A 26,996-nucleotide genomic window follows, 5' to 3' on the forward strand; every position below is an offset into this window, starting at 1 on the left:
CCTCCTCGTCCGAACTTTGGGTCAGAGAGCCGCTGCTTTCTACAGGTTCGTATTCTGACCCGCTGGATTCATCAGATGAGGGTTCCCACTCCTCATCCGACTGGGTCAGAAGCCTGTAGGCCTCTTCAGAGGAATACCCCCTGTTTGACATGTGGGCAACTAAATTTAGGGGTATTCCCTGAGACTACCCAGGTAAAAAAAGCAAGCCTGTCTTACAAAGGGGAGGCTAGCGAAGTACCGGAGGCCGCTGCGGTTGATAAAAAATATCAAAAGTGATTTTTTTATCGCCGCAGTGCGTGTAAAGTGGATGTGCAGCGATCAAAAAAAAAATTTTTTTTGTCACTGCGGTGGGGCGGGTGTGGGCGAACGCACGTGTGGGCGACCGATCAGGCCTGATCGGGCAAACACTGCGTTTTGGGTGGAGGGCGAACCTAAAGTGACACTAATACAGTTATAGATCTGACCGTGATCAGTTTTGATCACTTCCAGATACTATAAAAGTACAAATGCTGATTAGCGATACGCTAATCAGCGAATAACGGACTGCGGTGCGGTGGGCTGGGCGCTAACTGATCCCTAACTACCTAACCAAGGGACCTAAACTATACCTAAAACCTAACGGTCAATACCAGTGAAAAAAAAAAGTGACAGTTTGCACTGATCACTTTTTTTCCTTTCACTAGTGATTGACAGGGGCTAGAAGGGGTGATCAAAGGGTTAATAGGGGTTCAGGGGGGTGATCTGGGGCTAAGTATGTACTGTTGGTGTACTCACTGTGAAGCCTGCTCCTCTGCTGGATCCAACCGACGAAAAGAACCAGCAGAGGAGCAGGCAGCCATATAACAGATCATATTTACTAATATGATCTGCTATACTGCTCTGTGATTGGCTTTTTTGAAAATCAGCAACCTGCCAGCCAATGATCGCTGGCTGGCAGGTCCTGACGAAATGCTTCTCGAAGAAATGCCGGCCCGCGATGCGCATGTGCGGGCCGGCTGCGGCGAAATCTCGCGTCTCGCGAGATGACGCGCCGATGCGTCCAGGAGGAGAAAAGCAACCACCTTCCGGACGCATCGGCGCGTTAGGCGGTCCGGAGGTGGTTAAAGGGAACCTGTCACCTGGATTTTGGGTATAGAGCTGAGGACATAAGCTGCTAGATTACCGCTAGCACATCTCCAATATCCGGTCCCCATAGCTCTGTGTGGTTTTATTGTGTCAAAAAACGATTTTATATTATATATATATATATATATATATATATATATATATATATATATATATATATATATATATATATATATATATATATATGTAAATGAGGCTACTAATGTTTCCGGAGCCCAGCCACACCCACTGTGAAGGAGCCCAGCACCGCCCCGCATACTCCGAATCTCCTCCTTGCTTCCCGACGTCACAAAGCTAGAGCTCCGTAATCTCGCGATGCGCGAGTTGGCGCATGCACAGTTTGGGCATAGTGTTCCTTCCCTGTGCTGGCGTCAGCCTCAGGGAACGAACTGCGCTAGCTTGCGCATTGCGAGATTACGGCACTCTTGCTTTGTGATGTCGGGGAGCAAGGAGGAGATCCCGACCGATGAGGGAGGAGATGAACGGCCATGTCATGCTCTACTCACTGCTGAGGACGGAATCAAGTCGGTCCCAAAGATTTCTATGGAGCCCATCTCTGCAGCGAGGAAAGAAAGCGCTGTATGCAGGCTGTTCTCCCTTTGTTTTGGGGATCTCGGTGCTTAGACCCAATCTAAACTTTTGACATGTCTCTATGACATATCAAATGTTTTGTGACCCTTTAAAATGTGGTGACTTTGCTCATCGTGTCCTAATCTATACAGCAAAGCTGACAAGTGAACTATAGAAAACAGGAAGCTTAATGCCGTTGCAGTTGCTCTGGTAGACGGTGTAAAAACAGGAATATTTTAAGATTTGTGTGGCTAGTTAAATGTTTATCATAAAAGCCTGATGGAAATAATCTGACATGTCTAGAGGCACAGGACTGTAGTGTCCCTTTTGGCACATTTCTCATCGATTTGCTGTTAACTTAGGCTACTTTCACACTGCCGTTTCTGGGTCCGGTTGTGAGATCCGTTTCAGGGCTCTCACAAGCGGCCCAAAACGGATCAGTTCAGCCTCAATGCATTCTGAATGGATAAGGATCCGCTCAGAATGCATCAGTTTGCCCCCTGTTCAGCCTCCATTCTGCTCTGGACGATGCAGAGCCAAACGGATCCGTCCTGACTTACAATGTAAGTCAATGGGGACGGATCCGTTTTCACCGACACAATATGGTGCAATTGAAAACTGATCCGCCTCCCATTGACTTTCAATGTAAGTCAAAAGGGACCCATTTGCATTATCATAAATTTTTTTTTTTTTTTTGTTCATGGTAATGCAAACGGATCCGTTCTGAACGGATACAAGCATTTGCATTATAGGTGCAAATCAATCTGTGCAGATACCAGACGGATCCGCAGCTAACGCAGGTGTGAAAGTAGCCTCATGTACATGCAGTGTGTCAGTGATTGCTGGGGGCCCCATCATCTCGATCCCATAACACTATCTTCTAATTTGTCTCTTGGAGTGTTCCCAGAGTCTGGCCCACCTATTGAACGTGGCCTTCCGTCACGTAGATTAGAGAGTGATTGGCTTGCTGTAGACATTCCTGATAATGTGTCAGTAGTACAGATGCTCTCCTTCACCAGTGTTACTACAGATACTGTATCCTGCTGAAATGAAAATGAATTAAAGCGACACACCCTAGTGTTAAGAAAGTCTAGTGTGTGGAAATAGAGATCTAGTGGTCTCAGGTCAAGGTACTTTCACACTTGCAGCAGAGGATTCCGGCAGGCAGTTCCGTCGCCGGTACTGCCTGTCGGTTCCGTCCAAACGCATGCAAACTGATGACATTTTGTCAGCCTGAGGCCCCATGCACACTGCCGTGTTTCACGGCCGTGTGCGGACCGTGGAACCGCGGCCTGGATCTCTCCTGAGAGCAGGAGTGCACGGCGTCACTAGTTGCTATGACGCCGTGCGCTCCCTGCTGCCGGCACAGTACAGTAATACACTGGTATAGATCCGTCTGACAAATGCATTGAAATGCCAGATCCGTCTCTCCAGTGTCATCCGGAAAACGGATCCGGCATTTATTTTTTTTCACATTTTTTGCGGTCTGAGCATGCGCAGACCGCAATGTTGGATTTGTTTAGCCGGAACACCCAGCATTAATGCATTTCAATGGGAAGAAATGCAGGATCCGGCATTCCGGCAAGTGTTCCGGAATTTTGAACGGAGATAAAACCGTAGCATGCTGCGGTATTATCTCCACACTGAAAAGGCAAAAAGACTGAACTGAAGACCTGATGCATCCTGAACGGATTGCTCTCCATTCAGATTGCATGGGGATAAAACTGATCAGTTCTTTTCCGGTATTGAGCCCCTAGGACGGAACTCGATGCCGGAAAAGAATAACGCTAGTGTTAAAGTACCCTTAATTATCACAGTGGGTACGTGTTCATGAGGAGGATGTGTGACGTATCTTCTGAACTCTGAATGGTATCCTGCCTTTACCGATATCCAAAAGAATGATCAAAAACATATTGGCAAAATAAACCTGTGGGTGAGATAACCTTTAATACTGTACATGTACTCACGCGGAATTATGTGTTCTAGGGGTATGGAATGGAAGACGCAAATTGGGAACAATACACCGTGACAATACAAAAGGTGAGTCCCCCATATACTGTATTTTACTATCTCTGAACAACGACCTTAATGTGGCGAAGATTCCTGCAAGGATGAGGTTTTAAACTGATGGATGATGAAGGTGCTGGTCTGAGAAGAAAAGTCTGGTTTTAGCCAAGAATGCAGATTACTTTATTATATGCAGTGTAGCAGTATACAAGGCCGCATTGCTGCACTGGAGTGCTTTTATGGAATTTTTCTACATTCACTTTTGGTGGTGTTTTCTTTGTGTGGATCCAGCCAAAGGGATATAATAGGAAAGACAACAAAGGGGCACAAATAAAAATCTCTTGTACGTCACACTAATCTATTTCATGCCTCTGTCTAAAATTGGCCTTGCGTGTAGTAACTGTAACAACTTCCACAAAAAAGTGAAGTACGCTTTGCGTAAATTTGTGACTGCTGCCATTACTTTAAAATCTGCTCCTTTTTTTTATTGTATGTACCTTAGGATCCAAAGAAAGGATTTGGCATTGCTGTTTCAGGAGGAAGAGACAATCCACATTTTAACAATGGTGACAACTCCATCGTGATTTCTGATGTCCTTCAAGGAGGACCTGCAGATGGTCGCTTGCAGTATGTGCATTTATTTTTTTCTTATGAATACATATAGACTATAAGAATTTTTAGCGTGAAGGACCCTTTACACGGCGAGATGGAGCAGGGAATTGTTGGGAAGGTGATCGTTCATTTTATTAATTTGCAGTAATTGTGCTGAACATGAGCCAGCATAAAGAGAACCTTACATTGGTATTTTTATATATATATTTAGTATGGTATGCTTCCTATTTTATTTTATGGATTACACTGCTGGTTTAATCTAGTTTCAGACTGGAGACTGAGTTATTTGTTCATAAATGCTTCCTGTTTATCAGTGTTCAAAGTTATACATTTAAGGCTACGTTCACATGTGTGCAGAAGCTCCATTCAGGTCCTCTGTTATAGGTGTCTTCAAAAATTGCAGAAAGAAAAGTCTTGCGTGCAAAAAACAAACAAACATTCTCCCGAACAGAACTATTATAGTCAATGGGATCTATTAGGCTCTGTTTCTGTGAGTTAAAGTATGTGCCAAATCCGGCACGTATGTTATTTTCGTTCTTCTGCTCCTATGACGGAGCAGAAGAACAGAAATAAATAGCGCTCGTGTGAAAGCGCCCTTTAGTTCTCCAAGAGTCACTTCCCAGAAAACGCCTGACTTGTTCATTTTGTCAAGTCATTAATTTTGTATCTGGAAAGACAAGGCTGCCCCCACACAATCAGGTTTTTAGATGCAGTTTTTGAAGCCAAAATCAGAAATGGATCATAGGAGAAAGTTATATGGACAGATATTCCATCTCCTCCTCTTCTCAGCAGCACACTGGGGTACCGGGGGGGTTCGCCTGTATAGATTCACATCTGATTATTCCTTACAGCTGAATGGTAAGCAGTGTTTTTTGTTTTGTTTTTAAAGAGATTTCCTGTCTCTATATTGTTGATGAAAATAATTTCTAGCAATGGGAGTGAGAAAAATGCAGATTGCACATGGAACTTATCTGCAATACTGACACGGCCGCATGCATGAGCCCTAATGCGAAAATGGAGTGTTTTATTGATTATGGTTTTCTTATGTTTTCTTTAAAGCGAGAATGATCGTGTGGTTATGGTTAATGGAACCCTCCTGGAAAATGTGCCACATTCATTTGCAGTTCAGCAGTTAAGAAAATGTGGGAAAACTGCAGTTCTGGTAAATAGAGCAATTATTTTTCATTTTAAGCCTAATCCTATCCTTGCTAATTTTCAGCCTCATGGATATCAAAATGTTTTTGTCTCATACAGCAGAACCCTTTCCATATGTACTGGAGATCATAACAGTAGAAGGGTCCCCTTTTGTGGACCACCATCACTTAGCAGAGAGGGGCTAGCCCATCCATTTCCCCCATTATGATTAATCATTTAAAGGTCTTCGAAGTGAGAGCAATGGTAACCAGTAATCGTCAGACCGCTTCAAATTAAACCCTTCCTGACCTTTGACATACATTTACATCATATGTGGCGGGTATCTGACACCCGCTCACAGTCATTTAACACCTCAAATTCCCCTGTCCTCTGATCGCCTATCCCCGCAGCAAAATCACGGGGTGTCAATTGGTTGTTGTGGCAGCCACCTACAATAGACTGTAGTGGAACATAATTAGTTTTGCTGCTTCTGAAACTGTCAGAACTATTAAAACAAAAGTATTTACCCTGCACAATGAAAAGAAATTCCAAAATCGCTGTTTTTTGGTCACCTTGCTCCCTGAAAAAAATTGAGTAAAGACATGAGACCTGTGCAGAGATCATTCTGCAGGGTGGGGGAGCTGTGACAGTACTAACAGTATAATCGGGGCCAGACTGGCCATAGACCCTACAGGGAAATTTCCCGGTGGGTCGATGCCCAGAGGGCCACCTAAACCCTCCTCTTGGCCAAAAGCCATGTACAAAAAGATCTGATGCTTCTGTGTTAATTAATTTAGGCAGTATTTTGTGCTGCACTGTGGTATCCGGTTCTGCTTGGGCAGTATTTTGTGCTGCACTGTGGTATCTGGTTTTGCTTGGGCAGTATTTTGTGCTGCACTGTGGTACCTGCGGATTTGCCGCCACTGATCTTAGTGTGGCAGATTTGCAGTGTTGTGTAATACCAAAGTGGATGAAATTTTAAGAACCCCTCTACAAGCTGCATAAGAAAATTGTGTGATAAATTAACCCGCGGGGCAGGTTTGAAATCACAGCATGACAATTTACACTGCGGATTTCGCCCTTTTATTACAATAGATCTATTACATTTATTTTTGCAGTCTTTGTAGTGGAACCTTCAAAAAAAAAAAAAAAAAAGCTGCATCTTTTTCCACTGTGTGGATGTACCCTTAGGCTGGGTTCAAACATTGTGGACAAAACTGCGCCGTTCTACTTGTCGCAGTTCTGAAATTCGTTGCAGTTAAATGCAGATTCATTGTTAGGGGGTTATCCGACCTCTGAAATGCCCCCCACATGCCCGGGCCTCTCACAGACACATTGTACTTACCTCGCTCCCCAAATGTTTCATCCGTGCACGGGGAGAAGCAGCAGCGGTTGTGCAGGCTGAAGAAGCGACGCGGGTGCCCGGTAGCAAGGGAAGTACATTGTGTGTGAGGGGTCTGGGCATATGGGGGGGGGGTGGAGTATCCCTTTAATGGCTATATGGTTATGCAGCTAAATTACATTTTACCGTAAGCCATTAACTGTGATACTGCTCTACAAGTCAGCATGGTTCTGGCCAATTCAGGGGCGCCCCTTGGCCTTGTGTTTGGCACCTATCGTTGGTAATTGCACAAGGTCAATAAATTTATAATTTGCTACACATGGCATTAGGTGTTACGTTTCCTAAGTGAAAACATACTGAAGAATTTTAATTTAGAAATCCTTCTAAATAAAAATACTACCAGGAGACAACCGTTTCCCCAGTATCAAAGTCCAGAATTATTTGCACTTGTTAAACAGTGATTATAAAGGTGTATTCACAAGATGCTGTTAGAGCATGGACTTCAAGAAAGCAGGAAATAAATGTCCATATGATGTATTACATAATGTGGTCATTGTTCCAGTGGCTTTAACATTTCTTTGGACTGAAGCAACACTTAACATACAAACCAGAAGCAGAGAGCTGGTGCAAATGCCGGATACAATAGGATATTTTTGGCTATATATATATATATCTATATCTATATCTATATCTATCTATCCCTTCTAAATGATAAGGAAGCCTTTGCCGGAAACAAGTATTTTATGTTCATATCCGAACTGTTTTAAAGGAGGAAAAAATGCAACAAATAAATCAAATATTAGTTTAATTTAAAGGGAGTCTTTCACCTAAAATGACCATTATACACCACAAACATGATGATATCCATTACATTCCCCATATTATAATCTTACCTTTCATATTGCTGTCCGTCGCCTATTCTCTCTTAAAAACGCTTTTAATCCATATGCTAAATAGGTTCTGAAGGTGCCCAGGGGCGGCGTTTATGCGGCCGGTGCCCAGGCTCCACGGCGCTGTTCAAATCAAACCCCTCCCCTTTCACCCCTCTGGCCCGCCCTCGGTTCTTGAGATAGCATCCTTCAGTCAATGACAAATCCGGCGCCTGCGCCTGCGCACTCCATTACCCACTAGGGCAGAGGCAGCAGAGCGTTTAATCCGCATGCGCCGGCCCGTACATCCCGATATTTTGGCAGTTTACTTCCGCCGGCTAGATCGGGCCGGCGCATGCGGATTAAACGCTCTGCTGCCTCTGCCCTAGTGGGTAATGGAGTGCGCAGGCGCCGGATTTGTCATTGACTGAAGGATGCTATCTCAAGAACCGAGGGCGGGCCAGAGGGGTGAAAGGGGAGGGGTTTGATTTGAACAGCGCCGTGGAGCCTGGGCACCGGCCGCATAAACGCCGCCCCTGGGCACCTTCAGAACCTATTTAGCATATGGATTAAAAGCGTTTTTAAGAGAGAATAGGCGACGGACAGCAATATGAAAGGTAAGATTATAATATGGGGAATGTAATGGATATCATCATGTTTGTGGTGTATAATGGTCATTTTAGGTGAAAGACTCCCTTTAAAATAACACATGAAGTAAAGTGTTAAGCTGCTTTTAAATATTGCAGGTAGTAAGAAGGCCACGAAGGGTACTGATTGGTCTTCCAAGCAAATCAGAACCTTCCCTGGATGTAATGGATGAAGATTATGAGCGCCGAACTGCCTACAGTGCATACAGCGATAGGAGTGGATATGGGGGATCTCGAAGCAGAGATCCCAGTCCAGATAGAGGCTTCCGAAGAGACCAAGACAAGGGCCCATATTATGAACGAGATCAAAGGGGCTATGGAACCAGAGCAAAAAGTGTTGACCAAGATCTTAATGTGGGTTATGGACTTAGGCAAGATTATAGCCGTGGCAGAAGTATAGATCGTGGGCTTGATGATGAGCAGATGTATAGAAGAGATCATAGTCGTGGCAGAAGTATAGAACGTGGTCTGGATGAGGATAGTGGATACCGAAGAGAGCGAAGCCGTGGCAGGAGCCTTGATCGTGACTTAGATGATCCTCGAAGTTACGGAAGAGATGGCAGTCGCGGAAGGACCTTGGATAGAAATGCACAGTATAGTCCAGATCCTCAGTATAGAAGATCTTCAGCAGAGATTGGATACGACCAAAACATTCAGAAAAGCCGCAGTCGAGATAGGCTTCAGTCCCGCAGCCCAACCCCTCAAGGGTATGGGGATTCAAACACTAATAGTGTCCTGTTAACTAAGAAGAAATCAAATGAGGGTAAGAATTACTTTAGATAGAGAAAGATATATATATATCTCTCTAATATATTTGGATTTAGTTCATACTTATGCATCTTCTCATTTATTTTTCAGAATATGGTCTTCGCCTTGGCAGTCAGATCTATATTAAAGGATTGACCAACACCGGTTTAGCAGCAAAAGATGGCAATTTGCATGAAGGAGATATAGTGCTAAAGGTAGACTTGATGGTTTTGGCATATCTCTACTTTAATTTTCTTTAACGGGTCTTATCAGTCTATTTATTATGTCTAAAGTGACCAGACTGCATGATATAAATATTACTGCGCTTCTCCACTTAGGCTGGGATTTTCACATTAATGCACTTGGTGACTAAGACTACCATATGGAATATGTAGAAAAATTCCACCGTCGGTGGCCCAGAGCAGTGGCCCTTATGTCTCCTTCATGTCTCATGTGTTTTCACCAGAAGTGCTTTGGAAAGTCCTCCAGTGTTAATCATTTACTAGATCTTCTCAGAGGCTGCAATTTGCAGAAAGCACAACTGATCTGTGCAACCATGTGAAAACTGTCAGGTCAATATGCACATACTTCTGTATCTCTGACTGCTGATTTTTTTTAAATTTTATTCCAGTATTGTCCAGTGTATTTGGGGGTCAAATTGTATGTTTTTTGATCGCCGCAGAGATGCACTCAAATAGTTTTAGAGAAAACATAAGTACAACCTTCTGTCTATTAGAGTACATTAAGACTAAGGTCCCTTTTACACAGACCGACACAGGGGGCAGTGACCAGGACCAAGTTCATTCAAAATTATTACCCACTTATTAACTGCATTTACATGGAGCAATGATCGGTGATGTATAGTGATGAACGATTGTAATTACCTTGAATTTTTTTTACTGTGATCAAAAGCTTCCTTGTTTGCGAGCTTTACAAAGGGTGGTGTGCTCCCATAAATGAGAATTTATGGTGCCACGTGAAAGATGTGATCACCTGACAAATGGGCATTTGGTGAATGGTGGCACCTTTACACAGGCCAGTTATCAGGAATGAGCATTCGAGGGAATGTTCATTTCCAGTAATTGTCCCAATCCACAGCCCGCGTAAAAGGGCTTAAAGCTATACCCATTAGTTAAAAACTTTGAATGAAGTCAGTTGGTCACCCATCCATACCGTAGTTCGAGTCACGTAGTGGTCTCTGCCTAGCTGAACAGCAACCAGAACCTCTGTTACCATGCACAATTTCTAACTGTAAAATCTGCATGGACATTAGCAATCCTTAAAAAATCTTGCCATTTTTTTGGCTGTGTATTTGTACCTGTTGTATATTACATAAGGGTTTATTTTTATTTTTTTATTAAACCCCTTAGAGACATAGCTATTTTTGGGCCTTACAAGTTAGAGAACATATCATGTTTTAAATACTTAAAAGGGTTTTCTGAGATCTTTTTACTGCTGACCTATCCCATGGTGGAGCAACCTCTGGCACTCAAGCTGTTGGGAAACTACAAATCCCAGCTTCACCACAGCTGGAGTTCCAGAGTTGGCTGACCTATGCTATCCTATCCTAAGAAGCACAAAAATCGTAAAAATGGCATTTCATACCCATCTTCAAGTAGACTGCCCTTAAATAAGCCAACAAATGATCTTGTCTTTGATACAAAATGGGCAGGATTTTACTGATTTATTCATAAATAATGCATGTTTTAGCTCACAACATCCTGTTTATTTTCAGATAAATGGCATTTTGACAGAGAACATGTCTTTAACTGAAGCCCAGGCATTGATCGAAAAATCAAGAGGGAAGCTGCAGCTAGTTGTCCTAAGGGACAAACGACAGACTCTGATAAACTTGCCATATGTGGAAGACAGTGATTCCGAAATGGAAGGTGAGATGAGGTTTCATACTTATTTCCTAATATTTCATTTATACAAATGTCTCTTTCCTTTCCTGGTTTATTCGCCAATAGCATTTGTCTCTTACGATTTGGCCGGATTTGCATTGTATGTTATGACCGTTTTTCATGTTTTTTTCCCCCAGTATTTCAAAGTTTAAACCTGAGACAAAATATGCACTATATCAAAAAGAAAGGATGGGCACTCTAATATCCGGAACCAAAAAGTTTAATATAATCACAATATTAGTACATATATAAAATAAAGATATGTAAGATTGTTCCAATCAGAAATGTATACGTGGACAATCTGTTAAATATCTTCAATAAGTATATAGGAAACAGGCCTGTCACCATAAAATAGACTACACAATAAAATCTTACAAATGATAAATTAAAATACTGATAGTAGCCGCTGGAAATCCGTAATAAGCTAGTGCAGGTTAAATGGAAATGGAACCGCTGGTGGTTGCCCAGTCAGATCCACTCAATCTGCAGACAAGTAGAGACTCCTAAGGTAGTGGAGTGTTGACCGAGCAATTATATTCAGTATACCTATTGTCTGTAGAATAAATAAATGTGAACAATCACAAAATCCCAATGTGCTAATAATAAAGAAACAATCCTAATAGTAATGTGAATAATAGAAAAAATTTGAGAAAGGAATCCAAGAAAAATCCAAGAAAAATCCGAAGTGCAATCTCATGTGCTTAATCCAAATCCATCTGTATAAATGAATATTCAGCATGCATAAAAATGTTGAAGCATTAAATCTGGTGTGTTGAATTACTGTGCTTGAAATGATAAGTGAATGTTCAATTGCTACAGTCTTTCTTAAATTGCCCACAAATCGCAGAGGTTCAACAGTTTTAGCGATACAATACTGTAATATCTGTGGCCGCTTGCATATGGATGTAACTTTGTGTTCCAATGTTACAGTCTCGGTGGTTTCAGTTTGCCACTGTAGGCACAATTACCTAGCAGAGGACTATAATGCCGGATGTTCGGTGATATTCGCTACTATCTAAGGTGTCATGCGATGCAATGGTACTCACGCTTGGTCGTGTCCGGTCTGTGGCATGAGTGCAAGGCACGCTTACCTTGCAGGCGCAGATTACGAGATTGCCTTACTAGTATATCCCGGATCTGTATAGTCCACTTTGGCTGTTTATAGAGGTCCGGTAGCAGGTCACAAGTCTCTCTCTGTTTTCGCCGTAGTTGGTTCCCAGTTTGCACTTTTTCTTTGCAATGGGCGTTTCTCCTATCCTTCACATCGCCCGAGCAGCTAGTTTGATAGCACCGGCTGTGTTATATTAACCGTAGGTTACCAGACTATGGCCAATAGATCTGGAGTTAGTTTTTTCCGGTGAAAGCGCTTTCTCTAGATAACAGTTCTATTGTTCATCTAGTTTTGCCGGTATATTGCCAGGGTCCAATACTTTATCTTTCCACGCCAGACGCGTTTCGAAGGTTAGGCTACCTTCTTCCTCAGTGGCTTTAGTAAGAACTGTCTGGCTTTCCGGCTTTTATTCCTCTGGCTATCAGAAGGGCTCTCTGTTAACCCTGAAATGGATCTTGTGGATCTGGAACCTTTTTTATCATGTTGCATTTTCATTATATTTCCTTTGCGGTATTTAAGGGTTCATGCGTTTTTTGCTCCACATTTATTTCAGCTTATCTCCAATAATTTTGATAGGTTACTTTTGTGAAAGCTAATTATATTCTCACATTTGTTGGGTTCTTATTTCCAATATATATTGGAGAGTCATGCATCCCAGCAGCAAATATATATTTGTTATTATATCAATAGTCATGTACAGAATGATCACATAACCATGTTCTAACATATCATTTAAGGTGACCAAGGGAGTATAAGGTCGCTGATAGCACTTGCTTATGTGGTATATATAAGTAATCATAGTATACATCACTCGATAATTTTTATACAAAAAGTCAAAAATAACTACATATTATGTAAGATAAAAACCAATAAAATTTATTCAATTTTTATAAAATATAAAATATTAAATCTTATTAAAAGACATATATAGGTATTCATGTGAATGAATTAGGGAGATATATGAAGGACTGAACGGATGGTGCCCTTAGTGTAAAATCTGGGATACAATCACTAACCCCATATATTTCATTAGTCCTGAGGAGTGCAGTTTCTAATAGGTCGCTGACCTTTCATGATGTAATTGGGCTGGGAGCCCATCGGCCAGGAGGGGTCACAGTGCTGATAATCAGCCAGACTGGTACCCCCCATGATCCAAGGGCACCCAACCCATTAAAGGAATCCGAAGATTTCGAGTTCGGCGTTGAGTCCGGCTGGTGCCAGGCTGCCGAACTCGAAAATTCTCCTTGATTCCGCCCTGGACATTCGGGCGATATGGTTCCCTCCCCTCCAGTGCCGATCTAACTGTTCGAAGGCTGCAAATTTCATGGTTTTTGGGTCCTGGTTGTGGACCAGTTTAAAGTGTCTGGACAATACGTGCTTATCATATCCCTTTTTAATATTATTTATATGTTCCGCTATTCTTACTTTTAGTGGTCTTTTAGTTCTTCCTATGTATTGTTTGCCACACGTGCATTCAATTACATATATAACGTTTGAGCTATTACATGTCAAGAGTTTTTTAATTTCAACGGAGAAGGTGTTTTGAGTTGAGTTCACTCGTGTAGTTTTCCTCGCAAAAGATGTAATTTTGCAGTTCGCACAGCATCCACATCTGTGGAATCCGCTTCTTTTGAGCCAGTTGTTAATAGATCCGTTGGCTCCTATTTTCTGTTTAATAGATGGCGCTATTTTTAAGCCCAGATTGGGTGCTTTAGTATATACTATCTCCGGTACTAGCGGAACTAAAGGGCCTATGATTTTGTCCTTCTGGATCAGATGCCAGTGGTTTTTAATGATCCGCTCGATTTTTTTATGTTGTATGTTATAAGGTAATATTATACGGAACTTTTCTTCACTGGTTTTTGTCTCAATATCAATCTGATTGGGCACAAAGAACTGGTTTCTGTCCATTTCCCTGACTTTTTGTAAAGCTTTATCCACCACTGTATCTGGATAATTTTTAGCCAGGAATTGTTCCCTCATGTTGGTAGCTTCCTCTTCAAATTTATCCTCATTAGTGCAGTTCCTCTTAATCCTCCGAAATTGTCCTTTAGGTATGTTCATCAACCATGAAGGCAGATGACAACTGGAATAGAGGATAAAGCTGTTTTTTGCCACTTTTTTCTGGTAAGTGGTACACACATAGTGATCCACTTGAGTGGTAATCAATAGATCAAGGAACTCTGTATGCTCTTGGTTGATATTTGAAGTAAATTTGAGGTTATAATCATTATTATTGATCTCTTCTAAGAAGGAAGATAAGTCCCCTTCATCGCCCTGCCAGATAAAGATGACATCATCGATAAAGCGCTGCCAGAGCACCAGATCCGACCCCAGCTTGGGTGATATGGTCTCTAGTTCCCACTGTGCCATCAATAATAATGATTATAACCTCAAATTTACTTCAAATATCAACCAAGAGCATACAGAGTTCCTTGATCTATTGATTACCACTCAAGTGGATCACTATGTGTGTACCACTTACCAGAAAAAAGTGGCAAAAAACAGCTTTATCCTCTATTCCAGTTGTCATCTGCCTTCATGGTTGATGAACATACCTAAAGGACAATTTCGGAGGATTAAGAGGAACTGCACTAATGAGGATACATTTGAAGAGGAAGCTACCAACATGAGGGAACAATTCCTGGCTAAAAATTATCCAGATACAGTGGTGGATAAAGCTTTACAAAAAGTCAGGGAAATGGACAGAAACCAGTTCTTTGTGCCCAATCAGATTGATATTGAGACAAAAACCAGTGAAGAAAAGTTCCGTATAATATTACCTTATAACATACAACATAAAAAAATCGAGCGGATCATTAAAAACCACTGGCATCTGATCCAGAAGGACAAAATCATAGGCCCTTTAGTTCCGCTAGTACCGGAGATAGTATATACTAAAGCACCCAATCTGGGCTTAAAAATAGCGCCATCTATTAAACAGAAAATAGGAGCCAACGGATCTATTAACAACTGGCTCAAAAGAAGCGGATTCCACAGATGTGGATGCTGTGCGAACTGCAAAATTACATCTTTTGCGAGGAAAACTACACGAGTGAACTCAACTCAAAACACCTTCTCCGTTGAAATTAAAAAACTCTTGACATGTAATAGCTCAAACGTTATATATGTAATTGAATGCACGTGTGGCAAACAATACATAGGAAGAACTAAAAGACCACTAAAAGTAAGAATAGCGGAACATATAAATAATATTAAAAAGGGATATGATAAGCACGTATTGTCCAGACACTTTAAACTGGTCCACAACCAGGACCCAAAAACCATGAAATTTGCAGCCTTCGAACAGTTAGATCGGCACTGGAGGGGAGGGAACCATATCGCCCGAATGTCCAGGGCGGAATCAAGGAGAATTTTCGAGTTCGGCAGCCTGGCACCAGCCGGACTCAACGCCGAACTCGAAATCTTCGGATTCCTTTAATGGGTTGGGTGCCCTTGGATCATGGGGGGTACCAGTCTGGCTGATTATCAGCACTGTGACCCCTCCTGGCCGATGGGCTCCCAGCCCAATTACATCATGAAAGGTCAGCGACCTATTAGAAACTGCACTCCTCAGGACTAATGAAATATATGGGGTTAGTGATTGTATCCCAGATTTTACACTAAGGGCACCATCCGTTCAGTCCTTCATATATCTCCCTAATTCATTCACATGAATACCTATATATGTCTTTTAATAAGATTTTATATTTTATAAAAATTGAATAAATTTTATTGGTTTTTATCTTACATAATATGTAGTTATTTTTGACTTTTTGTATAAAAATTATCGAGTGATGTATACTATGATTACTTATATATACCACATAAGCAAGTGCTATCAGCGACCTTATACTCCCTTGGTCACCTTAAATGATATGTTAGAACATGGTTATGTGATCATTCTGTACATGACTATTGATATAATAACAAATATATATTTGCTGCTGGGATGCATGACTCTCCAATATATATTGGAAATAAGAACCCAACAAATGTGAGAATATAATTAGCTTTCACAAAAGTAACCTATCAAAATTATTGGAGATAAGCTGAAATAAATGTGGAGCAAAAAACGCATGAACCCTTAAATACCGCAAAGGAAATATAATGAAAATGCAACATGATAAAAAAGGTTCCAGATCCACAAGATCCATTTCAGGGTTAACAGAGAGCCCTTCTGATAGCCAGAGGAATAAAAGCCGGAAAGCCAGACAGTTCTTACTAAAGCCACTGAGGAAGAAGGTAGCCTAACCTTCGAAACGCGTCTGGCGTGGAAAGATAAAGTATTGGACCCTGGCAATATACCGGCAAAACTAGATGAACAATAGAACTGTTATCTAGAGAAAGCGCTTTCACCGGAAAAAACTAACTCCAGATCTATTGGCCATAGTCTGGTAACCTACGGTTAATATAACACAGCCGGTGCTATCAAACTAGCTGCTCGGGCGATGTGAAGGATAGGAGAAACGCCCATTGCAAAGAAAAGTGCAAACTGGGAACCAACTACGGCGAAAACAGAGAGAGACTTCTACCGGACCTCTATAAACAGCCAAAGTGGACTATACAGATCCGGGATATACTAGTAAGGCAATCTCGTAATCTGCGCCTGCAAGGTAAGCGTGCCTTGCACTCATGCCACAGACCGGACACGACCAAGCGTGAGTACCATTGCATCGCATGACACCTTAGATAGTAGCGAATATCACCGAACATCCGGCATTATAGTCCTCTGCTAGGTAATTGTGCCTACAGTGGCAAACTGAAACCACCGAGACTGTAACATTGGAACACAAAGTTACATCCATATGCAAGCGGCCACAGATATTACAGTATTGTATCGCTAAAACTGTTGAACCTCTGCGATTTGTGGGCAATTTAAGAAAGACTGTAGCAATTGAACATTCACTTATCATTTCAAGCACAGTAATTCAACACACCAGATTTAATGCTTCAACATTTTTATGCATGCTGAATATTCATTTATACAGATGGATTTGGATTAAGCACATGAGATTGCACTTCGGATTTTTCTTGGATTTTTCTTGGATTCCTTTCTCAAATTTTTTCTATTATTCACATTACTATTAGGATTGTTTCTTTATTATTAGCACATTGGGATTTTGTGATTGTTCACATTTATTTATTGTACAGACAATAGGTATACTGAATATAATTGCTCGGTCAACACTCCACTACCTTAGGAGTCTCTACTTGTCTGCAGATTGAGTGGATCTGACTGGGCAACCACCAGCGGTTCCATTTCCATTTAACCTGCACTAGCTTATTACGGATTTCCAGCGGCTACTATCAGTATTTTAATTTATCATTTGTAAGATTTTATTGTGTAGTCTATTTTATGGTGACAGGCCTGTTTCCTATATACTTATTGAAGATATTTAACAGATTGTCCACGTATACATTTCTGATTGGAACAATCTTACATATCTTTATTTTATATATGTACTAATATTGTGATTATATTAAACTTTTTGGTTCCGGATATTAGAGTGCCCATCCTTTCTTTTTGATTTACTACTTAGGTGCCTTGAGTGCGACATCAGATAGGTGCACCTGGCCATCCCAAACCAGGAGGTAGAGCCGTCCTATACTTGATATAAAATATGCACTATACCTACCCTCCAGGTTGTCTTTCAACCAGTTTTGACCTCACTTATACAGAGATTCCTGTTAAAACTATGAGGAACAGTGTGGTTGGTTTGTCTTTGTATCTGATTGCAATTTACAGTGCCTTTTGTAAAGCGCTTTAGATCTCCTCCTTATGCTATTATTTTTTGGCATTTTTAAACACTTGAAAAAAATTCATAAATTTCAAACCATTGTGGTGCCGTTTTTTTATTTTCTTTTTACATTTTAAACACACTTTTTTCTGTTCCTCTGAAGGAACCTATGGGAAAGAAACACCCTGAAGTATCCCATATCTACTGCATGCTGCTTTATGAAAAACATCAATACTTTTGATAATTTGTTGATGTTACAGTAACACCTGGATATAGTGTACTGTATGAAGCTTTGCTATTGGTCACAGCGTGCCCTGCACTGATGAATGAGGTGGAAAAGTCTAAGGCGTATTGGTACACCATAGACTTTTTCCTGGGAGTAATATGGCAAGGCGTCAATGACTCTTGTACAGGCGTTATTGCGACCTCTGACTCCCACAAAAATGTTTATTCTCTGATGTATTAGAAGTGCGCATGATGTAAACTGTAGTGAAGGTAATTTTACTAGTGACTGTATTTGTGAGTTATTCACTCTCTTCTGATCCTCAGCTGTGTCATGTAACCAACATTGACTCTTCAACAGGATATTATGTATGGACAGGAAGTCAGTTTCTCTATGTATTCCTTTGGAAGCCTCCTTGTCAGTCCCATAGGAATAAATAGAGAAGTAACTGACTTCCTGTCCTGTGTCAGTTGGAGAGGCAGAGTGTTGGTCACATGACACATCTGAGGATCAGAAGGGAGGAGCTAGCAAATACAGTCACTGGTAAGAAAATTGCCTTCACTACAGATTACATCATGTACCTTTCCAACAGGTCAGAGAATAATTTTTTGGGGGGGAGTGCATATTTAAGAAATAAGCCAACAAATCTTGTCTTTGATACACAGTTGGCAGGATTTTACTGATTTATTCATAAATGATGTACGTTTTACCTCACGACATCCTGTTTCTTTTCAGTTTGCTTGCTTTTAATTTGACATCTCTGTATTAACATTCACATATTTACTTTTAGATGATCCACCATATACAAACAAAAGAAGAAATCCAAGATCTAAGGAGCAATGAACAAAAAAAGGTTTGCTTTCTCATGGATTTAGAATGTATTTGCGATGCATAGTTTACAGAGTAAGGTGGGCTGGGAAATCTTGCCTCCTGGTTCCTGTACTTCTAACTGAGAGGACGCTTAGTGATTGTAAGCAAGTGAACCAGTCATTGTTGTATTTTCATACAAGCAAAAAAAAAAAAAAAAAAAGTATTGACCATGTCTAACAAGGCCCTATGCAAACTTGCACTACAAGATTGATGCTAGGCCTGGGCCGATAACTGAAAAAACACAAAAAAAAACATCAGCCTGATTAACCAACGGCACTTTGTTTATGTCAGTTTATTCGGTTCGGTTTCATGACGTTTATAGTCTATCTCTGAATGGACCTTCTGGAACGTCCATTCAGAGATTGCAGCTGCTGAGCGGGGAGCCCAGTGCTGAATATACAGATAGGAAGCGCAATGCCTCTTCCTACTCCAGCCCCGCAGTCATGTGACCACCGGGAGATTGGAGGAGCTGCCGGGTCTTCTTGAGACCTCGGTCAGCCCTGCAGTGAGGCTGTACAGCATAGTTTACTGCTGTACAGCGTCTTTGAGGGCAGAGTTCTTGCTGTAACTAAGGCTACTATGTCATCCCCAGTTACAGGAAGAATCAATAGTAAAGAGAAAAATAAATACATTTTTAAATGTCCCCCAAAGTTAAATAGGTCTTTTTTATTCTATTATTAATATTTTTTCGATGACTTAATTGTGGAAAAAGGATTTTTTTTATATATATATATATATATATATATATATATATATATATATATATATATATATATATATATATATATATATATATATATATATATATATAAACACTGTGTCCACCACAAGGTCATACAAGACGTATGACCTTGTGGTGGACACAGTGTAAAATAAAAAAAAACTCCTTTTTTCCACAATTAAGTCATTGAAAAATTATTAATAATAGAATAAAAAATAATATTTGGTATCGCCACATCCGTAACGACCAGCTCTATAAAAAGATCACATGATCTACCCCAGGGATGCTCAATCTGCGGCCCTCCGGCTGTTGTAGAACTAAAACTCCCATCATGTCCTGCTGTAGACTGTCACATCAGGTTAACAGTAAATAAAATTATGCTAAAACAGCTATTTTTTTATTTTTTTGGTCACCTCACCTCCCAAAAACATATTAACCGATCAAAAAATCATATGTACCTCAAAACGGTACCAATAAAAACTTCACCGCATTCCACAAAAAACAAGCCCTCACACAAGACCATAAGCAAAACTTAACAAAAAATAAAATGGCAACACAAAAACATTATTTTTTTTCTAAAAATGCTCTTATTGTGTAGAACTTTAAAAAAAATTGACATATTTGGTATCGCCACATCTTTAATGACCTGCTCTACAAAAATATCATATGATCTATCCCATCAAGTGAACGCCGTATAAAAAATAAATTAAAGTTTTATGCCAAAACAGCTTTTTTGTAACCTCACTGCTGTGCTTTTGATTTCCCGTTAGAATGACCACCTAATGTGCAAATGGTCAGTACACACACACACACACACACACACACACACACACGCTCAGTAGCTCTGTCACACAATTCAGATTTGTTTGCTCAGATTGAGTTTTTCCTTGAAGCAGCTTCTCGCTAGTACTGAAAAAATTATATATCGCTGAATAATTTTCCTACTAAAACTTAACTTTTATATTGATACAAATTTAAAATAAGTCCCACAATGAGATTACAATTATGGACTATATAGTCACCACTCACGGTTTGATGAAAGTTAAAGGAGATGTATCCGGCCAAGGTAAATAAACGAATTGTACTGAAAAAATTAGGTCAATGTAATGAGAGGGAATAAAAAGAACTTAAAGGGGGCCATACCAAGTATACGGTATACTTATATAATTAGTATAGAGCAGCAACTTCTAGAGCAAAAATGTTATTTTCCCATATCATCACCATGACGGCCACAAGGAGATTGACCCATGACCTCTGTGGGGGCAGGAAACAGAGAAGAGGTTAAATTGCCCCCTCCCACCACCGCACCTCAGTGTTCCTGTCCCCACTGTGGCCAGGGTCAGAGAAGAGTCTCCCTGCGGCGGCAGGGAGATGAAGATAGGATTTTGTTTATTATTTTTTCGTCGTCTCCAGGGGCCTCCTGGTTACCTGAGGCTCATCGGAGCTCCCCCAGTCCGCCGGCGGCCGCGTGCTCATGCTGGGCTGGGGGGTATCGGGAGGACTCGCTCCGGCTGGTCTGGAGCCTGCTCCCGGGCCGCAATTCTCCTCCTCCTCCTCCTCCTCCCCTGTGGGTCGGGCTGGTAGCGGCCGGCGTGTGCGCACGCCGACGTCGGTGACGTCACTTCCGGGTTCGGCCGCAACCCGGAAGTAAAGCGCAGGAGCAGAGCAGTTTGAATAAAAGGCGGGAGCTGCCATAAGGACGCTGATCTGAGGTCTGTGAGTACTGCAGCTGCATTTTACCCTACAGAATGTCAGGTCCTGAGGTACAAACTGTTATGGAGCTGGATGCTCCCCCTCTGCCTCCTGTAAGTATCCCTCGGGGGATCCGCTTGTCTTATGGCACGATATTCTTTCTTTGCCAAGGCCTTATTTTCTGATACTGCTATTTCCATATCTGTTTCAGGCTAAAGAGGCGCAAAAAAAGCTTAAAAAACCTCCTCGCTGCATCTCTTGTGCAAGGAAACTGCCTGACGATTATGGAAAGAAGCTTTGTAAAGCATGTATTTCTGATGTAATCCAGGAGGAACAGTCGTCCCTTATGGAAAATATCAGATCGGTGGTTCAGGAAGAAATTCGGGCCGCTAGAGTTGCTCAGTCTGATCCCCAGGACGAGCCTTCTCGCAAGCGTCCGCGTTCCAGGATTTTTTCTTCCGGATCCGAGGACGCAGGCGATAAAGCTTCTACCTCCACGCAGTGGGAGGATGATCCATCTCTCTCTGAGGGGGAGGTATACGAAAATAATAAGAAGTTTTATTTTTCCTCGGAGGAGATGAATGACTTGTTAAAGGCAGTCAGAGCAACAATGGGGATTGAAGAGACCCCTAGGTCCGTTTCTATTCAGGATGAAATGTTTGGGGGACTCAAGGTGAAAAAATCCAGGGTCTTCCCCATAAACGAGCACATTAGACAGATGATTCTGGAGGAATGGTCAGAACCTGAGAAACGATTGGGGATTTCCAAAGAGTTTAAAAATCGATTATTATTCGACCCCTCTCAGTCTAAGCTGTTTGACGGGACCCCTAAAGTTGACGTGCATGTGGCAAAGGTTAACAAAAAAACTGCCCTGCCGTTTGAGGATGCTGCCCAATTGAAGGACACCATGGAGCGAAAGGCAGATGCCCTTTTAAGGAAAGCTTGGGAGGCCTCCATGTTTAACATCAAGACCAACATTGCGGCAACATCGGTAGCCAGGTCTATGTACCTGTGGTTAGGGGAACTTGAGAACCACCTAAGCAGAAAGACCTCCAGGGAAGAGATCCTGCAGTCCATACCGCTACTCAAATCAGCTACAGGGTTCCTGGCAGATGCATCTGCTGAGTCTATCAGATTCTGTGCTAGGGAGGCAGGGTTGTCCAATGCGGCTCGTCGGACTTTGTGGATGAAGTCCTGGTCGGGCGATAGAATCTCTAAGCTAAAACTGATATCCATCCCCTTTTCAGGAGAATATGTATTCGGGCCGGTCCTAGACGAGATACTTGAGAAGGCGGCCGACAAGAAAAAGGGATTCCCAGAGGAAAGGTCCTTTAGGAAGAATCAGTCCTTTCGGTCCTACGGCGGACAGAATAAGTCTGTTAGAGGGAAGGGCAAGTCAGGCCGCTGGTCTTATCCCAAAGGGGGTAGAGGAAGGGGCTTCCTTCTCAAGCCCCAGTCCAAATCTGAGGACAAACAATGACGCCGTTGTAGGGGGGAGACTGAAGGATTTCCTGGGTCCATGGTCATTAACATCAAGAAATCCCTGGGCCCTGGACATCATTCAGCAAGGTTACAGGATCGAGTTCACCTCTCTCCCCCCTGCAAGATTCGTCATCACGAGGTTGCCTACCAGACTCTCCAACCTAAACATCTTTCAAGGAGTCCAGGACTTGGTGAAGAAGGGTGCTGTAATCCCGGTCCCCGCATCTCAGAGGGGTCAGGGGTACTATTCAACCCTATTCTTAGTAAGGAAAAAGGAAGGAGACTTCCGGACCATCATAAACTTAAAACAACTGAACAAGTTTATTCTTTACAGGAAGTTCAAGATGGAGTCTCTCAGATCCTTAGTGCCGTTGATAAAGCTAGGGGCATTTATGTGCTCGATCGACCTGAAAGATGCCTATCTGCACGTCCCCATTCACCCAGATCACCAGAGGTTTCTAAGGTTTGCTGTCCTAGACCCTTCCAATCGGATTCGTCATTTCCAGTTTATAGCACTGCCCTTCGGGATTTCAGCCGCTCCAAGGCTCTTCACCAAACTTGTGGTAGAGATGATAGCCCCTCTCAGACAGGAGGGATTAAATATAGTGCCATATCTGGACGATTTCCTAGTCATAGCGGACTCAAAAGATCTCCTGCTGTCGGACCTGGAAGTATTTCTATCCCGCCTATCTCAACTAGGTTGGATAGTGAACGAACCCAAGTCAATGTTGGTTCAATCCCAGAAGGTGAGATTTCTGGGAGTTACTCTAGACTCCGTAACTCAGTCAACCTTTCTTCCACAGAGCAAAATCCAGTCCCTGATAAACAAGGTGAGGCGCTTCCAACGGGGGAAAAAATGCTCAGTGAGGGAAGCAATGAGCCTAATCGGCCTCCTAACCTCCTGTATACCCTCGGTCGAGTGGGCACAGGCTCACTGCCGTGTGATTCAGACCTGGCTATTGTCCCACTGGAACAAGAAGAAGGGTTCTCTGGACTCCAAGCTCCCAATCCCAGGATTAGTAAGGAAGTCCCTCTCATGGTGGACGAAGGAGAGAAATCTGTCCCAGGGAGTCCCATGGATCAGATCACCGTCGATTACCGTCTTCACGGACGCCAGCCAATCCGGTTGGGGAGCAAAAATCGACAGAGCCTATTTCCAAGGAACGTGGAGGCGTCTGATATCTGCTCAGTCTTCAAATTTCAGGGAGCTGTATGCAGTAAGAGAAGCCCTTCTCGCCGCCAAGCAAGTGATACGAAATCAGCACGTGAAGGTCCTATCGGACAACGTGACTGTGGTCTCCTACCTAAAACACCAGGGGGGTACTCGATCAAGGAGACTCCAGAGTATCTCAGAGGAGATCTTCTCCTTTGCAGAAAAGGAACTAAAGTCCATCTCAGCAATGCACCTGAAGGGATCCCTGAATCTAGAAGCGGACTTTTTGAGCAGACAGGTAATAGATCATACAGAGTGGGCACTGAACCCAGAGGTCTTCAATATGCTAACCCGAAGATGGGGGCTTCCTACAATAGACCTGTTTGCATCAAGGAGAAATACGAAGGTGCAAATATTCTGCTCCCTAAATGCTGGGGACCATCCCTGGAGAGTAGACGCCTTCTCCCTAAAATGGTGCTGGGATCTAGGGTATGCATTCCCTCCATTGCCGCTCATCCCGAGGGTCATTCAGAAGATTCAGGAGGGGAGAACCACGGTAATACTGATCGCTCCGTTCTGGCCCAAGAGGAGTTGGTTCGCCCCTCTATTAAAGCTAGCAATAGACGAACCAGTGAGACTCCCACTCAGGGGGGACATCCTATACCAGGGTCCTTTGCTACATCCTCATCCGGAGTTCCTGAAGCTCACGGCTTGGATCCTGAGGTCTCCCTCTTAAGGTCTCAGGGCCTGTCAGACCAGGTTATAGCCACCCTGAGATGTTCTAGGAAAAAGGTCACTTCAGCGATATACCTGAAGATCTGGAAGAGATTCTGCTCATGGTCGGGCGAGGAAAATCCAAATTCCGTGGGGCCCAGTATCCAGAAAATTCTGGAATTTCTACAAAAGGGCCTGGACATGGGCCTTTCTCCATCCACTTTAAAGGTTCAAGTTTCGGCATTGAGCGCCTTCTTTGATTCCGACCTGGCAGACCATAGATGGATCAAACGATTCATTAGAGCTGCACGTAGACTGAGACCCACACTTAGGTCCCGCAGCCCAACCTGGGACTTAAATTTAGTTCTCAACAATCTTATGTGTTCCCCATTTGAGCCGTTGGAGGATTGTTCAATCAAATTGCTTTCATTTAAGACTGCCTTTCTTATAGCAATTACCTCTGCCAAGAGACTGGGAGAGATTCAGGCTCTCTCCATTAGGGAACCATACCTTACCATCACTGAGGATAAGATTGTGCTTAAACTAGACCCAGGTTTCCTGCCAAAGGTGGCCTCAGACCGCAACAGAGGCCAGGAGATCCTACTTCCATCCTTCTTCAACAATCCCAAGGACCAGGAAGAAGAGCAATTTCATTTCCTTGACGTTAGGCGTACAGTTATTAGATACTTGGAAGCCACTAGGGACTTCAGGAAGTCTGACAGTCTGCTTGTCCAATTTGCTGGAAGGAATAAGGGATCCAGGGCCTCAAAATCCTCCATTGCAAGATGGATTAAGGACACTATTACCTTATGTTATAAGAACCAGAATCTGGATCCTCCTTCCAATATTAGAGCCCACTCTACCAGAGCTGTATCTACTACCTTCGCTGAAAGAGCAGGGGCCTCCCTGGATGATATATGCAGGGCCGCCTCCTGGTCTAGTATTCACACATTTGTGAAACATTACCGTTTGGACTTGTCTGGAACCTCTGGCCTCTCTTTTGGTCAGAAGGTTCTCCAGGCGGTTGCCCCCACCCATAAAAAATAATTTTATAACTCTCCTTGTGGCCGTCATGGTGATGATATGGGAAAACCGGAATTAGACTTACCGGTAATTCAGTTTCCATGAAATCACCATGACGGCCCATACATTCCCTCCCTTCTTTTGTTGAAATTTTGTTTTTCACCCGTATTTTTCTGGTATGGTGTAATACTGGGAAATACTAGGACACTTCTGGCACTTGATATCTTTGGAACACTGAGGTGCGGTGGTGGGAGGGGGCAATTTAACCTCTTCTCTGTTTCCTGCCCCCACAGAGGTCATGGGTCAATCTCCTTGTGGCCGTCATGGTGATTTCATGGAAACTGAATTACCGGTAAGTCTAATTCCGGTTTTTGTGCAATTGAACAATGCGTGTGTGTATTTATATTTTTATTTGTGGGGATTCGCTCTGGTAGTTAGGACTAGCGGATGCAGTATGGAGGCAAAGTACACCGTTCTTGAATCAAACAGCAGTGTTTATTTACACATTGGTGTATAACAAAATACAGGTGGCTTGGTGTTTGTTCACACACAAGGAAAGTCCATAAACAATAAGTCACCTTTTCTCCTGGGTGTTAATTGACACCCTGTCAGCGGTTCAGCCTCATCAAGTCCATAGGCGGCCTGTTCGCCATTAGAAGGGCCTGAGTGCTCCAGCCCAAACCTCAAATCCCAGCACAGCCCTCAGTTCACAGCACACTGACAGCGGAGCTCAGGAGTCTGAGGCAAGTAAATCCACACACCTTGCAGTGCTGGCTGGTTTTTATGCCTGGCAAAACCCGGCCTGGAACATGGGGAGTAGTCACCCACCCAGCACTTTGACTACTCCCAGTATGAGCTGTCCCGGATCAGCTATGACAGCCATGCTAAATCTCAAGGTGTCAATTAGCAGTAGCTGCTGCTGACACATAAAATACCGTCTCTTACTTCAGAGGCCAGGAACCTCGGTGACATATACCTTCCATCCACGATGATTCCAGGTACCTTCTTACATCCCCCCTCCCCTTTGTTCAACCCTGAGGGGGTGAATACCTGCCATCCGTGTTTCCCTGCAACCAGCCTTCCCTGTGTTCCACAGAGAACTTAAAATTCTGTAAGGACAGGAACCACCTGGTGATTCTGGCGTTTCTCTCAGGGCCGACTTCAAAGTGGAAAAAGCCTCTTCCGCCCACTCATCCCAGCGAACCATCACTGATTTTCGTTCTCTCAAGAGCTCTGTCAAGGGCTCAGCTATAGTGGCAAAGTGGGAAACAAATCTCATGTAGTAGCCTATCCTTCCTAGGAACGACTT

At 42.7% G+C, this 26,996-nt stretch overlaps 2 protein-coding genes across 4 annotated transcripts in view; both read left to right on the plus strand.

The window, feature by feature from the left end:
* The window catches only part of LOC122922229 (tight junction protein ZO-2-like), a 48,272-nt gene that overhangs the window by 16,685 nt on the left and 4,591 nt on the right, over positions 1-26,996 (plus strand). For both annotated transcript variants that reach the window (XM_044272788.1, XM_044272779.1), the window contains exons 2-8: positions 3,682-3,735; positions 4,205-4,329; positions 5,374-5,476; positions 8,406-9,069; positions 9,165-9,268; positions 10,789-10,942; positions 18,823-18,885. In XM_044272788.1, the coding sequence (XP_044128723.1) occupies positions 3,691-3,735; positions 4,205-4,329; positions 5,374-5,476; positions 8,406-9,069; positions 9,165-9,268; positions 10,789-10,942; positions 18,823-18,875 (1,248 nt within the window). In that variant the 5' untranslated portion in view covers positions 3,682-3,690 and the 3' untranslated portion in view covers positions 18,876-18,885. The remainder of the gene's footprint in view (positions 1-3,681; positions 3,736-4,204; positions 4,330-5,373; positions 5,477-8,405; positions 9,070-9,164; positions 9,269-10,788; positions 10,943-18,822; positions 18,886-26,996) is intronic.
* On the plus strand, positions 20,910-26,188 carry LOC122922220 (lamina-associated polypeptide 2-like). 2 transcript variants are annotated; one of them, XM_044272758.1, is made up of 2 exons: positions 20,910-21,428; positions 21,527-26,188. In XM_044272758.1, exon 2 carries the CDS (start codon positions 22,835-22,837, stop codon positions 25,709-25,711), a length of 2,877 nt encoding a protein of 958 aa, XP_044128693.1. In that variant the 5' UTR covers positions 20,910-21,428; positions 21,527-22,834; the 3' UTR covers positions 25,712-26,188. The 2 variants fall into 2 exon arrangements, with proteins under 2 accessions (XP_044128693.1, XP_044128702.1); XM_044272767.1 differs by having other exon boundaries at positions 21,527-22,830.

Source organism: Bufo gargarizans, chromosome 1 (assembly GCF_014858855.1).
Source record: "Bufo gargarizans isolate SCDJY-AF-19 chromosome 1, ASM1485885v1, whole genome shotgun sequence".
Classification (NCBI taxonomy): Eukaryota; Metazoa; Chordata; class Amphibia; order Anura; family Bufonidae; genus Bufo; species Bufo gargarizans.

What these genes read in the sequence shown, in the direction of transcription:
- LOC122922220 (XM_044272758.1), top strand. Translation starts at nt 22,835, where the DNA reads ATGGTCATTAACATCAAGAAATCCCTGGGCCCTGGACATCATTCAGCA.